The 14,838-nt window shown below is 44.5% G+C and overlaps 1 protein-coding gene across 2 annotated transcripts in view; it reads right to left on the bottom strand.

Annotated features, from left to right (window-relative positions):
• The window catches only part of TMOD1 (tropomodulin 1), a 154,920-nt gene that overhangs the window by 88,704 nt on the left and 51,378 nt on the right, over window positions 1–14,838 (bottom strand). For both annotated transcript variants that reach the window (XM_063914239.1, XM_063914238.1), the window contains exon 4: window positions 7,320–7,439. In XM_063914239.1, the coding sequence (XP_063770309.1) occupies window positions 7,320–7,439 (120 nt within the window). The remainder of the gene's footprint in view (window positions 1–7,319; window positions 7,440–14,838) is intronic.

Below are 14,838 nucleotides of genomic sequence, written 5' to 3'. Positions count from 1 at the left end.
CCATGATGGACCTACCTTACGAGTAGAGTGAGCAGAGGCATTATCCGGAACTGGGAGATCAGCTTGAGAATGTGCTTCCGAAATTGTCATCCGAAGCCACCTCGCCAGTGTCTGCTTATCAGCAGGCCATCCTCTCTTGTGAAGTCCGTAGAGAACAAAGAGAGAATCTGTCTTTCTGATAGCACTGGTATGATCTACACAGATCCTTAAGGCACGGACTACCTCCAATGATGCATCTCCCACAGAAAGGTCCGGTCCTTGGAATGCCGGGACTACAATTTCTTTGTTAAGGTGGAATTTAGACACCACCTTAGGAAGATACCCAGATTTAGTTCTGAGAACTGCTCTATCTGGATAAAAAATCAGAAATGGAGGACGACATAACAATGCCCCTAAATCTGAAACTCTTCTAGCTGAAGCCATAGCCAGTAGAAAGCAAACTTTAGCTGTCAACCATTTAAAATACACTCTTTTAAGTGGCTCAAATGGGGCAACTTGAAGGGACTTTAGAACTAAAAATAGGTACTGTAGGAGGAACAAAAGGAGGTTGAATGCGTAGCATTCTCTGGAAAAAAGTGCGCACATTATGCAGGTTGGCAATTTTCTTTTGGAACCATACAGTTAGTGCTGACACTTGCATTCTCAAGGAAGCCACCCTTAAACCTTTATCCATTCCTGCCTGAAGAAATGCTAGGATTCTGGAAACTCTGAAATTTCCGTTCACTGCACCATTGAATATAGACTTGCCATATTCTGTGATAAATGCGAGCTGAGGAGGGTTTCCTTGCTCTAAGCATTGTTTGAATTACCTGTTGTGAGAATCCTCTTGACTTCAGGATGGAGATCTCAAGAGCTACACCGTCAAAGACAGTCGATCCAGATGTCTGTGATGACAAGGACCTTGAATCAGTAGATCTGGACGTTGAGGTAGTAGGAATGGAGCATCCATCGACATCCTCTGCAGATCTGTGTACCAATGTCTTCTGGGCCAAGCTGGAGCTATTAGTATCACAGCACTTTTTCCTTATTTACCTTTCTCACCACCCTGGGTAGCAGGGCGATGGGAGGAAACACATAGGCCAGATGAAAGTCCCATCTCATGGTCCTTTGTTCTTGATCAGTATATGGGCTCCTTGTGGTTCTGACGAGATGTCATGAGATCTATCTCTGGCAAACCACGACTGTCGACCAGGGTCTGGAAGACTTCCGGGCGTAGAGCCCATATATTTGCATGAATGGTGTGCCGACTGAGAAAATCCGCTTCCCAGTTTAGGACTCCTGGAACGAACACTGAAGACAAAGCTGGAAGATTAAGTTCTGCCCACTATAACGTGTGACTTCCTTCTTTCATTGCTTTCCGGCTGCTGATGATTGAAGTACGCTACTACCGTCACATTGTCCGAGCGGATCTGGACTGGTTTCCCCTGAAGAATGTCCTTTGCCTGATTCAACTCCATGTGTATGGCTCGGAGTTCCAACATATTTATTGGCAGGCAACTTTCTTCCTTGGTCTATTGCCCCTGGAAGCAATTTATTCCTGACACTGCTCCCCAGCCCTGAAGGCTGGCATCCGTTGTCAGAATTTCCCAATCTGATATCCAAAAGGGTCTCCCTTTGTCCAGATGGGATGTCTGTAGCCACCAGGCTAATGACCTCCTTCAGGCTTCTACTGGCCCACAGGGGTACAGGGGAAACCACCGGTGGGCCCCACCTCCTGCTCTAAGGATCAGGTTCTAGACTGTGCACTTGAATTATACATTATACATATGTTACCTTATACTGGACTATGGTGTATTTTCTACAGTGCATTGCTGTTATTAATCTGTTATTAATCTGGTACATTATCATGTATGCAGCAGCTGAATTTACTGTATATATTTTTTGAAGGGGCCCAGACGTTGCACTCTCTAATGGTTAGCCAAATCAATGAGGTGGCAGGCCACACCCCCTCAGCAGACTGGCCACACCCCTACATGCCCCAGTCCGACACTGACCTCCTTACTTTCTGAGTAAGGACCATAGTCTGTGTTTTTATCGCCTGATGAAAACCATTCCATTTGGTGAGGATTAGATGCTGCAGAGTCCTTGAATGGAATTGAGCATACTCTACCATGTCGAATGTTGACACCATCAATCCCATCACACGCATTGCTGCGTGAACGGATAATTTATGACTGTGTAGAATCTCCTGAATCCTTAACTGAAGTCTGGCTATTTTGTTCAGAGGTAAAATTACTCTCTGAAGGCTCGACTACAATACAGCCCCAAAGTGAGTTATCCACTGTGACGGAACCAGAGGCGATTTTGCCCAATTTATGAGCCATCCGTGCTTCTGCAGACACTATTGTCTGCTGCAGATGACACAGAAGCAATTCCTGAGACTGTGCCAGGATCAAAAGATCGTTGAGGTATGGAAATTTTTCTATCCCCTGCTGGCAGAGATAAGCTGCCATTATCACCATAATTTTGGTGAATACTCTGGGAGCTGTGGCCAATCCGAATGGTAGAGCTTGAAACTGAAAATGCTGTTGGAGAATAGCAAACCTGAGATAGCGCTGATGGGACAGGGCTATAGTAACATGTAGGTAAGCATCCTGGATATCCAGGGACACCATAAAATCCCCTGGCTCCATGGCCAAAGTGATGGAACGTAAAGTCTCCATATGAAAACGAGGTACCCAATTGTACTTGTTCAGCATTTTTTAGATTGAGTATGGGCCAGAACGACCCATTTGGCTTCTGGACCAGAAACAGGTTGGAGTAGAAACCCTGACCTCGTTGTGCAGGATGAACCGGAATGATTACTCCTGACTGAAGCAATTTCTGAACTGCCTCTTGCAAAGCCCTGGCCCTCGTCTCAACCAAAGACGGGCTGGTACAAAAAAACCTTTGAGGAGGGTTCTTTCTGAAAGCAAACGCATAACCGTAAGATACCGCTTCTTGTTCTTCTGCTGCCAGATCTGTGCAAAATGAAGAAGTCGGCCCCCCACCCTAGGGTCCCCCAAGTGGAGGCCCGCACCATCAGGCTGATGGCTTATATTCTGTTTTAGAAGCCAGTCCTTTGGTAGCCCAATGCATTTTAGTCTTACCAGACCTGTTGTATTGGGACTGTTTGCCATCACCTTTCCGTTTGCTTTTCCTTGAGACCGAAAAGGCCGAAAAGCTGGGTTTTTACATTAAATATGTAAGTGGAAGGAAACCTTACTTTCTTGGAGTCTGCTTCTGACTCCAAAATACCAGTTAACTCTTTACCAAAGAGAATATCTCCAGTAAAAGGTAAAGACTCCAAAACCTTCTTGGATTCTGAATCAGCTTTCCAAGTGTGTAGCCAAACTGCTCTGTGAGTGGCTACTGCTGAAGCTGATGCTTAAGTGGCAATAGTAGCCATATCCAAGGCTGCTTCTTCCAAGAATATTGCAGCCTGTTTGATATGTGCAATATGGGATTTTTGCTCTCTAGATGTAATTGAAGCTTCCCCTCCTAATGCATCCGCCCAGGCAGCCACTGCTTTAGCCATCCAGGCTGAAGACATGGCTGGTCTAATGATTGCCCCAGACAGGGAAAAAATGTTTTTTAGCAAACCATCTACTCTCCTATCAATGACATCATTTAATGATGTTGAAGGCAGTGGTAATGTAGATTTTCACACTAATCGAATAACATGCGCATCTACTTTAGGGCCTACAGTACCTCCCTCTTTAAACAGTCCCCAGCCAGAAGAGGATAACTGGAATTCCATTTCCTAGGAATTCTAAATTTCTTACTGGGCGTAGCCTAAGCTCTTCCATAATTTCCGTCAGCTGTTCTGATCCAGGAAACTCAGTCTTAACTGTTTTGGGATGTTTAAATACAGGTGCCTTGGATTTTAACACAGGCTCTGCTGATTCTACTAAGGATAGAATGGCTTTCATTGCATTAATCAACTCAGATATGTCCACTGAGCTGAGACCTTCCTCCTCATCTTTGTACGCAGAACCAGAGTGTAATGAGTTTTCCTCCTCAGGTGAATCCTCATCTGAAACATGTGTAGACTGTGAAGATGTTGTTCCATGTCTATGTGATTTACTTACCACTGGCTTTTCAGCCTGCTTCTGTAGAGAGGCTACTGCTTCCCCTGCTGGAAATGATAAACCGCAGGTGGAATGTTGCACATAAGGGTTAATAGTGTAACCTATACCTGGTACAGAAGTTTGAATTATCCGCTCAGCTATACTGGATAATGTCTGTGCAAACATAGCCCATGGGGGATCAACTTGCACCTGCGTCTGCCTTGAATTTTTCAAGAGACCTTGGTGAAAGCTAAAACAATTTGCACACAACCCATCCTAAACCAGATCCTGAGAGGTTAACCCAGCTTTGAATGACAAACATGAAATGAGTGTTGGTGCTGCTGTGAGTGTATTTTCCTCACCCTTGCCGCTTTTAGACATGATAAATAATCAGACACTTTCACAGTGTACTACACAATTTGTGACTGTAATCACTTTAAAATGTGTAAAAGTGACATACAATCCGACCCTACCCTGCTTAGCACCAGCATTGAGGATCGGAATAGACAGAGAAAACTGACAGAATTATAGCAAAGTCAGCAATCACACTAGCAGTCAGTCACAGGTTATACATTAGTATAATAAGCAATATGAGCACATAATCAACAACAGATACATTTCAAGTATGTAGGAGAAACATATTACTGCATTACGTTATAAAAATTTTAACCGTATTCAGACCCGTAGCAAAAGAAACCACAGTAATATTATCAGACTCATATGCATTATGCACTTATCCAACTATTCGTACTCAAAAGGTAGATAGAGACTTAGTGCTGTATAACCCGTACTCAGTAGAGTGGGATGCAGGGAGACTTACCCCGCTTCCAGAACCGATCAGTACGTTTGCGAATGGTGAGTGGATCCAGATGCTAATAGTGTACACCGCCACTCCGTGAACCTATAGTGAACACAGACGCCCAAGTGAATACTGACGCACCAGTCACACAGCCGTCTAAGCTGCAACTGGGTCCCCTTAGTACACAGCGTCTTGGATGGAAGCGGGAAAACAGTTCATGGCGGGAGACTCGGAGGAAACTGGTCATGAACCGGGGGGGGGGGGGGCAACCAGGGGAGCGTCTGACTCCCCACTGCTGACATCAACCCAAGGGATCGCGGAATCATACTACCCCTGGAGCCTATGCTGGTGCACTCTCGATGGCAGCCGCGTCAGCGACTGTTTGGTAGACTGCTCCTAAAACAGTGCGGCTGTTTCCGCGTTCCCCTCTAAGCGGAACTGATGCCTTACCTTCTCCCATACTCCGGCCACTGCCTGGTAACGTCTGCTGGACCTGCTAGTTTTATCCGATACAGACGCCCGCCAAAACAGCACTGTAGTCGTGGGTAAGCGTTGTCACGACCTGGCGGGGAGTTGTTGGAGCAACTCTTTCTAAGGTACGTATAAGACGCTGTTTAGAAAGATCACTCAGAAAAAATAGTAAGACTATAAAAATAAAATAACAAAAGCTTATGGCTGCTAAAAACCAGCAGCCCTTAGACCATGGTCCGTCTCCTGCCGCACCAAACAAAAAACTGATTTGCCTGAGCCAGGAGGCGGGGATATATGGACGGGCCCGCTGCATGTTGGGAGGCCAGAAAGCTTTGACCGTTTGGTGCAAATCCGCTGTCGCTCCACCATATCCCAATGTATCCAGTGGATACCCTGTGGACCCTGCAGGAGAAATGATCATTTATCCACTGATCATTGCTGTGTATGGGCTCTATGCTTGACAGAAGATTTTTTTTTTTTACCAGATATAGGGCATATTTAATTGTACGCGTAGAAGGTCACTGCTGGAACTAACAAGCTTTGTACACCTTGCCAAATTCACTCAATACCACTGGCATAGTCATTGTAAATTGTTCTCTTTGTATACCTTTGCCATGCCGACTGTGTAAACGCCATCTCACGACGGCATTAGCAGAAAGACACATATTGCCATCATCTGTGTCAGTAAGTATGGGGTACATTTTATGGGAAGAGAGAATTTCAGGTCCCATGTTATGAGGTTTAATTGTGAATTTATGGGAGCACTAAATATATAGCAAATTGAAGGATTCATATAAGACTGCATTCACATTTATCCTTCTATACTGCCAGATATTACTTTTCCATAACTACATTTTGGATGACAAACTTAAGTAGGAGACCTGTCAATTTGTGAAGGAGTGCCTTTGCTACCTGGACTCAGCTTGATATGGAATGTTAACGCGCTGATAAATACTAACCTTTACCCACTGATAGATTTATATCTGAGGCTCTTTTAAATGGAGTGTTGGATCAGCTATTAATGGGGGATTTGTTTTGTTGCAAATATATTATAATTGGTTTTATATCCTGCTTTAAGAGAATATGCTGATAGGGACAGAGCTTTTCTGGTCTTTTACTATTAAATTAAATATTAAAATGTGTTTTTTATATATTACCCTCAAGACTCTATACTAACTCGCAATTGGTATTTGACTAATAGAATATGTAGATACACTGTGCTGCTTAACTTCCAGCTTGTTCAGAGTTCTTTCTGAGTTCTCAGGAGGCTTTACACCCCTCCATATAGCCACAGGCAAATACACGGTCGAGTCACATTATTATGACCACCTCCTAGATTTGACATTGACAGCGTATAGCCCATAAAATACGTCACATGTCGTGCCCTGGCTTGGTGGGTATATAAGGTGTACTATAGGCCATCTGCACACATATCACTCGTTGCTGTGATAGGTAAAAGGGGCGATTTATCAGAGTTGCAAAAAGGGCTGATTATCGGCTCTGAGGCCAAGGGTAGCAGTATTTCTGAGACAGCGCAGTTTGTGAACTGTTCGCGTACTGCTGTGGTGAAGGTGTATCATGACTGGTCAAATGGCACCACTGCAAATAACCAAGGTGGAAACTGTGGAGCACCACATGCCTTTGATGTGAGAGGTGAACGTCGGCTACTAAGACGAGGGCTGACCGACATGCTACAGTGTAGCAGTACACCGTCAGAGGTCAGTGAATGTGTAGCTGCTGTCCACGCTGCACACGGCGGTTACTCTGGCTATTATCTGGTAGTCATTATAACATGACTCGACCGTGTATATATACACTTTCTGTTTTAGCACTAATTGATTGATTTGTTTTATTTCTAGGGATCAATACCAAAACGTATAATGCAATTAATATAAACAACAGATTTACAGTAGGTGAAATAACTGTATTATCATATATGACTGTTCTGTTCTTCTATATTATCTTTTCATCAGACAGTGCACTGATAAAGCCCTGCTTACCTGCAATGTCACATAGCTCAGCGTCAGAGGCATTGGCCAAAGCTTCCTCCAGTTCTGGTTCCAAAGTGACATTTTCTAAAACAGGATCCACTGGCTTCATTTTGGGTATCCATGGCTTTCCTGACAACAACATAAACGTCAAAATCATTTTATAATTACAATGTGGTGAAGACAAATAGTTGAACTGGGGAGAAAGGTGATCTGGCACCTCTATGGTTCACGGAGTTACATCTGCCCATCAGCCCTAGTAACAGGCTTAGGTATAGCCATCAGAAGGCAGGTTAGGGTTAGAGTTTAGGGATGGGAAGGTTAGGGATCGGTACTGGGCAGGGAGGGTTAGGCTAAGGCTTAGGCACTTGGCAGGGAAGGTTAGGGTTAGGCACCTAGCGGGGAGGGTTAGGTTTAGGCAGCGGGGAAGGGAGGCTTAGGGTTAGGCACTGAGCGAGGAGGGTTAGTGTTAGGCACCCACAAGGGAGGGTTAGGGTAGGGAAAAGGTGAGGTTAGGGGGCTTAATGCTGGGATGTTGGGATTCTGATTGACAGGATGCTGCTGTCGGTATACTGACAGCCGGCATCCCGTCCATCGGCAAATCATACTGAACCCGCGGCAGCTATCCAATCAGCTGCACTGACAGAAGAAAATTTCTTGGTTGACATTTCACCAAGAGATGGTCCTTCTGGGAAAATAAGCATATATGACAGAACTACAAGGTTTCTAACCTGGTAGCACTGTGTACTAATTAACTACAGTAATTCAGATCTTGTAATGTTTTGTCAGACTTGCAGTATATGCCACCATGAGGACAAATATGTGAAGATCACATCTGGGCCCACTAACCTGAACATCTTAAGTAGAATAAAAAGAATGTAATAGGACTGTTGCAGTCCTGAAATCCTGTTTAAGGGACATATATATTATATATAGTTTTTTTTTTGCATTGTTTAGCTACGATTATTGAACATATTTTTTATAATGCTTGCTGGGATCCAAAAAGGCGAAGCACTCTCCCCATTGTGAAGTCTTTCAGTGAAAGACTTCACTTCCTAGATGCCCTGGGGAAGTTACTGTCCAGCTACTGAAGAATGATCCAGAACCTTTTATAGGACATGATGAACATTTCTTTGTTCAGATAGTGACGAGGAAAAGATCAAGACCTCATCGAGCTAGATTATTATACAGTTTCTAAGATAATCTCTTTGTATGTCATTTACAGAGTGCTGAAATATAGGATATCATCAGCATGAACTTGTAATGTACATCTCTGGGTTTCCTCTCATCCTTTTAGATCAAGCTTGGAAAAATAAGACAATATGATTTGGCAGAACAGATATAAGAAGTTTATTCTTAGATGTGACCTTATTTAGTGCCCTTTACCTGTAAAATTATTTAAGGGTGTATTTAGTATAGGCAAAAATCCCTCAATCCCACAAAAAATGGTATGTGTTCACATTGTGCAGGATTTCGGACTAGTTATCAAAGACTCCCTCCTGGTGATCACTATCACCAGCTATCACCATGGTAGTCATAACTGGGAGCATTCTATGATGCTTTTCTATGAGGAATCTAATTTCTCGAGGACAATAGCGGTGGTACCGCCACTGTCTTCTGATCTCTTTTCTATATTTTGTTTTAGTTTATATTTTTTTAAGTTTATTTTTTTTTTTTTTTAAATGAGTCTGTAACTGTAAAGCTCAAGTCAGGGTGCTAGTTCCAGTATGTATGTGGGAGCAGTTAGCCGGCCCACTCATTTGCCCACTCAATACTAACTGGTTTTACAGCTGGGTTAGTTTCGCTGGGGAGCGGAGCTTTTTTCCCCCATAACATGCAGAGTCTTTGAGAGTGCTGGTAGCTTCTGTTTTCAGTGACAGTCTAGTTGTCTCAAACTGCATAGATCGTTCTAAGCTCCAAGAGGAGGAGAATGGTGAACATGGGGTGAAAAAAAGATTTGTTTTTTTTTTCTTTAATAACTACTTTTCGATCTGGTCTAAGAACAAAAAAGAAGACTCAGTATCTCTATCTTCAAGAGCCAGTGTGGTCTCACTTTACACTGCCCATCAAAATCCATCTCCTGGGAGGTCTTAAAACCTCTCCATTGGACCCACACCATTAATTTTGCAGGAGACTCTGGAATAACCAAGACTTTGGCCCAACTTGTATGTATTTGGTGGCCTTTGAAGCAGAGAGGTGTGAAGGATTATGTTTTTGCCTGCTGAGTTTGGGCAAAACAGAATCACTGCAACATGTGGTCATGGGTGCCTTACTTCCTCTGTCTATTCCAACCCATCCCAGCTGACACATCTACATGCTTTTCAAAACTAATTTACCCCTTTTCAGTGATTTTAACCCCATTTGGGTTGTTAGAATCGATTTTTTAAAACTCCAAATTTTGTTCCCTTGAAAGATGCCTTCCGCTCCTAAACTAGCTCTTCGGTTTATCAAAAACATCTTCCATCCCCATGGATGCCTACAGGAAATTGTTTCTGATAGAGGAGTGCAATTTGTTTGTAAATTTTTGTGTGTTCTCTGTAAATCCTTCAATATCAAGCTTAGTTTTCCATCAGCCTATCCCAATCCAACAAACTGAACAAATAAATTGAGATCTGGGGGCAAATGTAATAAGGTCCGAGTTAAAAAATGTGCGAGTTTAGCGCTAAACCCACATATTTTCTAAACTCGACCAATGTAAAAGGGTCCAAGAACTTGCAAACACTCATGTTGTTTTGGTCTCCTGTAACTTAGCATAGTTCAAACTCGGATACAGATGTTTTCCATAGGAAAACATACAGCTTGGACACTGTAATGGCATCCGGGTTTTAAACTCTGACCTAAAACATGACCAAAAACTCACCTATAAATAGGCCAGCTTTTTATAGGAGAGTTTGACAGAAGCATGCACAGATCAGTGAGATAAGTTAACAAAGAGTTCAAAAGTAAAAATAAAATAAAAAAAAGCCTGACGTGCATTTCCCCCTCCTAAAGCATAACCAGCCCCAGGCTCTTTGAGACAGTTCTGGTTGAAAAAATACAGGGGAAAAAATGACTGCAGTCTCCCTGTATTTTAGCAACCAGCACCGGTCTCTTGGACCGGTCCTAGTTCCAAAAATAAAGGGAGGGGGGGATGTAGGGGTCCCCCGTATTTTTGAAACCAGCGTCAGGCTCCACTAGTCAGGGAGGTAATGCCACAGCCTGGTGATATGCTTACTTTGGTCCCCAGGGCCATAACATTACCCCCTCCCCCCAACTAGTCAGTCCTGGCCGGGGTAACCTGAGGGAGTTGGGACCCCCCACAAAAAATGAGTTATCCTTGCTCCAGGTGCCCAAGACTAGGGATGAAGCCTGGGGCTATCCCAGCAACCCTTTGCTGTGGATGCCAAGTTGATAGCAATTAAGTGGTTAAAGTAAGAATTAAGATTGTATTTTACAGTTAACCATGTGGTTTACCTCTATTAACCTTGCGGTTCACCACATAATGCCACGGATCCCACAATATTCTTCTATGGAAATGTTTTAAGACAGAATTCTATGGGGAAACTGTGATTAACAGCACAGGAGCTCATGGCCAATCAGAGGGCAGGCCCTATGTGGCACACTCTGATTGGCAACTGACTTTCCTAGTGACACAAGACACGTAAAGGCCGGCATTTGGGAGAGGAGGTCTTTGTGTGTACACTCCATCCGTGTGGTCCTGTTTTATTGTTTAGATTTTCATTAATCCTTGGATGCCTACTTTGGACTGAAGAGGATTGATCTACACTAGAAAGAGGTGAATATTTTTTGTAATTTTTTTTTACAGGTTATGTGGATTCTACATGGAGAAGAAGGCAGAAGGACTACAGGGAATGTAGGTAAGTATGTGTGAGTATAAGTGTGAGTGTATGTTGTAATAAAGTTGTGCTATCACGGTGCTGTTTTAATATTTCTTTTACAGGGAAAGTACAGGTAGCAGCGGACCCTTAATACCATGCATGCTGGTAATTGTAGTTCTCCAAGTACCAGTACGTGGGCAGGTTTGCTGGGACCTGTAGTCTTCACCTGTAAGAAACAATATTTTTTTTTAAATCAAGTAGTTTTTATTGAGTTTTATGTCACAAACAAACAAAACATAACATCAACATTGAAATTTAACTATAACTTTAACAGTTGCCATCAATAAACCGATTTTTTTTCCAACACATTTTGGTGTGCTTGTTATTTCTTATCATATATAGTTACATATATGTATCCATGTCGAGGAGTATCCATAGTTTTACAATGTCGCTCATGTGCTTAATACTTGTTCGCCCAGCCCTGCGCCACCCCAGCGGCCCCACATCTCCGTAAACCGAGAGGTGGAACCCCGTATTTTATACATATGTTTCTCATGGCGAATTACCTCGTTCACCAACGCCCTCCAATGCTCCACCCTAGGTATATCAGCAGAGAACCAGACCCTAGCAATAACCACCTTAGCTAGCGTTGTGAGACACAGAACATATTTGTACAGCAAAACAGAGTGCGTCTCCTCCAAATCTAGCCCAAATAAACATATGCCAGGATCTAATGTAGGAAGGGACGGTGCTGTCTTGACTATCTCACACCAAACTCTATGCCAGAAAAGGGAAATCTCAGGGCAGTCCCACAATAAGTGCCAAAATCCGGCATCAGCTGCCTGACACCTGGGGCAGTTAGAATCTTCCCTAAGACCAGCCCTCCGCATACTAACCGGAGTGCGGTAGGACCTGTGTAGAGTGTAGAAAAAAACCTGCTTATACCTTATACATGGTGTAGTATATTTAAGTGAACTCATAATTTGAAGCCACTGCTCTTGGGACAATTGCCCTAAATCAGTCTCCCATTTAGTACGGAGATTGTTTAATAGATCGGGATAGCTATTGTTATTTAAAGCAGCATATATGGTAGACACCTTCCCCCTCCGGCTCATTGAAGCAAGCAGCGTCTTAACAGGTGAATCAGCCATCGATGGCGGGCCGTGAGGGAATTGGGTCTGTACAGCATGTCTAAGCCGAAAGTATCGGAACATAACTGTGTTAGGCACATCAAATTCGATCTTTAGTTGCTGAAATGACTTCAGCACTCCACCGTGGTATATAGCTGACCCAGTGCCACGACTCCCCTAGTAATCCATATGTTATCTAGCGACATCTCATATAGCTCAGGGTATGCACTATTGAACCACAATGGAGTACAGGTATCATGTCCCTCCCAGTCATACAAAGTGTGCGCATATCGCCAGATAAGCAAGGCTTGACGCAACAAGGGAGGCATGCCAGACGTAGAGAGACCAGAAAGGAGAAGTTGAAGAGGAGAGAGAGAGAAAGCAGGAGAGCACTCCGTCCGCTCAGCCAGAAACCCCCTCATCGTATCCCCCAAAGAGTCCCCAGTCCATTCACTCAGATGGGCCAACTGAGCGGCCACATAGTATAGTCTGAGATCTGGGAGGCTTGCCCCGCCAGACACCTGGGATCTGCACATCGTTCTTATAGAGACCCGCGCCTGCCTGCCACTCCATATAAATGAGGATAAAACTCCCTCAATAACAGTAAAGATCTTCTTGGGGAGGTAGACCGGGGAATTCTGTAGAGCATAGAGGAACTTTGGCTGCATCACCATTTTGAATAAATTGACCCTACCCAGGACAGACAGCGGTAATTTTTTCCAGCTATGTGCCTTTTCTTTAAATGTCGCTAGTATGGGGTCAATATTTTGGGCCTTATAGCTACGCGCCATAGGAGTAATCCAGATGCCTAGATATTTGAATCGCAGTGTCCATTGCAAAGGATACGCCCCCTGTGTGTTTTCGGGAAGAAGGCCAGAGACAGGAAAAATGTGGGACTTGTCCCAGTTAATTAACAGACCGGAAAAGATACCAAAATTCTCCACTACCTGTAATGCTGTTCGTAGGGAGTCATCAGAGTCCTGCAGGAAGAGTAGCATGTCGTCCGCGTATAGCGCCACCACATCCACATGACCCCCAATCTCAACTCCCCTGACCCCGCCATCGCCCCGTAGCAGGGCGGCCAACGGCTCCACGGCCATCGCAAACAGTGCAGGAGACAGGGGGCAGCCCTGTCGAGTGCCCCTCTCCAGTGCAAAAAGCTCAGACGTGAAACCATTGGCCGTCACACGAGCCACAGGCAAGGAATACAATAATTGGATAAAGCCAATAAAACGAGGACCAAAGGCAAATTTCTCCAGCACCCCCCAAAGGTACCTCCACTCTACTGAGTCGAACGCTTTGGCCGCATCAAGGGACACCACCACCGCGTCCGATCCCCCCACATCATTCCTCTGGAGATGACAGAACAATCTACGTAAATTTTGGGCCGTGGACTTACCCGGCATAAAGCCCGTCTGGTCTGGATGAATTATCGTTGTAATTACCAAATTCAATCGAGATGCCAAGATTTTTGCCAATATTTTTACATCAGTGTTGAGGAGGGAAATGGGTCGATAGGACTCGGGGAGCAAGGGGTCTTTCCCTGGTTTCAGCAGGACAATTATATTAGCCTCGGCCATAGAGCGCGGGAGGGCCCCACCTTTTAAGAGAAGTTCAAACAGTTGTAGGAGATAGGGGGCAAAAAAAGTAATGTATTTTTTATAGACCTCACCCGGAAGTCCATCTGATCCCGGTGCCTTAGACGCCGGGAGAGACAGGATCGCAGCCTCCACCTCCTCCACCGTGATAGGCGCATCTAGAGCCCCAGAGTCCTCCCGGGACAAGCATGGCAAGGTCAACTGAGCCAAAAAATCCCCCAGCTGATCATCAGAGTAACCGGCTCGGGAGGCATAGAGCGAGGAATAATAACCACGGAAAGTCTCCGCCACCTTTGATCCAGAATAGCACATTTGGCCAGCAGAGTTTTTCACACACTGAATTACTGTTCTTGGGGAATCAGACCGGGCCAAAAAGGCCAAATAGCTGCCATTCATCTCAGCCCGAAAATACTGCTCATGTCCCGCAAAAAGGAGTCTACGCCTGGATTTCTCAAATAAACAATCCGACCACTCACTCTGCGCGTTCTTCCACAACAATTCATCAGACCGCAAATGGGTATTAAGATATTGAGATTCCAACTGCTGGCACAAATATTCCAACCGCATCTCCTCCCTTTTACTGAATGCTTTAACTTCAGAGATCCGCTTTATAAAGGAGCCCCGCAGAAACGCCTTAAAGGCATCATGCTTCATTGTCAGAACACTGTATAGTGAATTATCTTCCTGGAACCCTTCCCAGGCGGCCATCAGATCCTCACCCTTCCCCAGCAGAGTCAACCAAAAGGGATTAAGCTTCCACATTTTTGCTCCCCGCTCCCAACCTATGTTAACTGTGACCAAAACAGGAGAATGATCCGATATGCCCCTAGGGAGATAATCCACCGCCAGTACGTCCGGGGACAAACCATGGGACACCAACACCAAATCAATACGAGAAAAAGCGTGATGGGTAGCGGACTGACAGGAGAACTGAGTGGCCGCTGGGTTTCGACATCTCCATATATCCACCAACCCCATCTCCCCC

Source organism: Pseudophryne corroboree, chromosome 1 (assembly GCF_028390025.1).
Source record: "Pseudophryne corroboree isolate aPseCor3 chromosome 1, aPseCor3.hap2, whole genome shotgun sequence".
Lineage (NCBI taxonomy): Eukaryota > Metazoa > Chordata > Amphibia > Anura > Myobatrachidae > Pseudophryne > Pseudophryne corroboree.
Note: the sequence above shows the minus strand (reverse complement) of the source record. Positions and strands in the feature narration are given on the sequence as shown.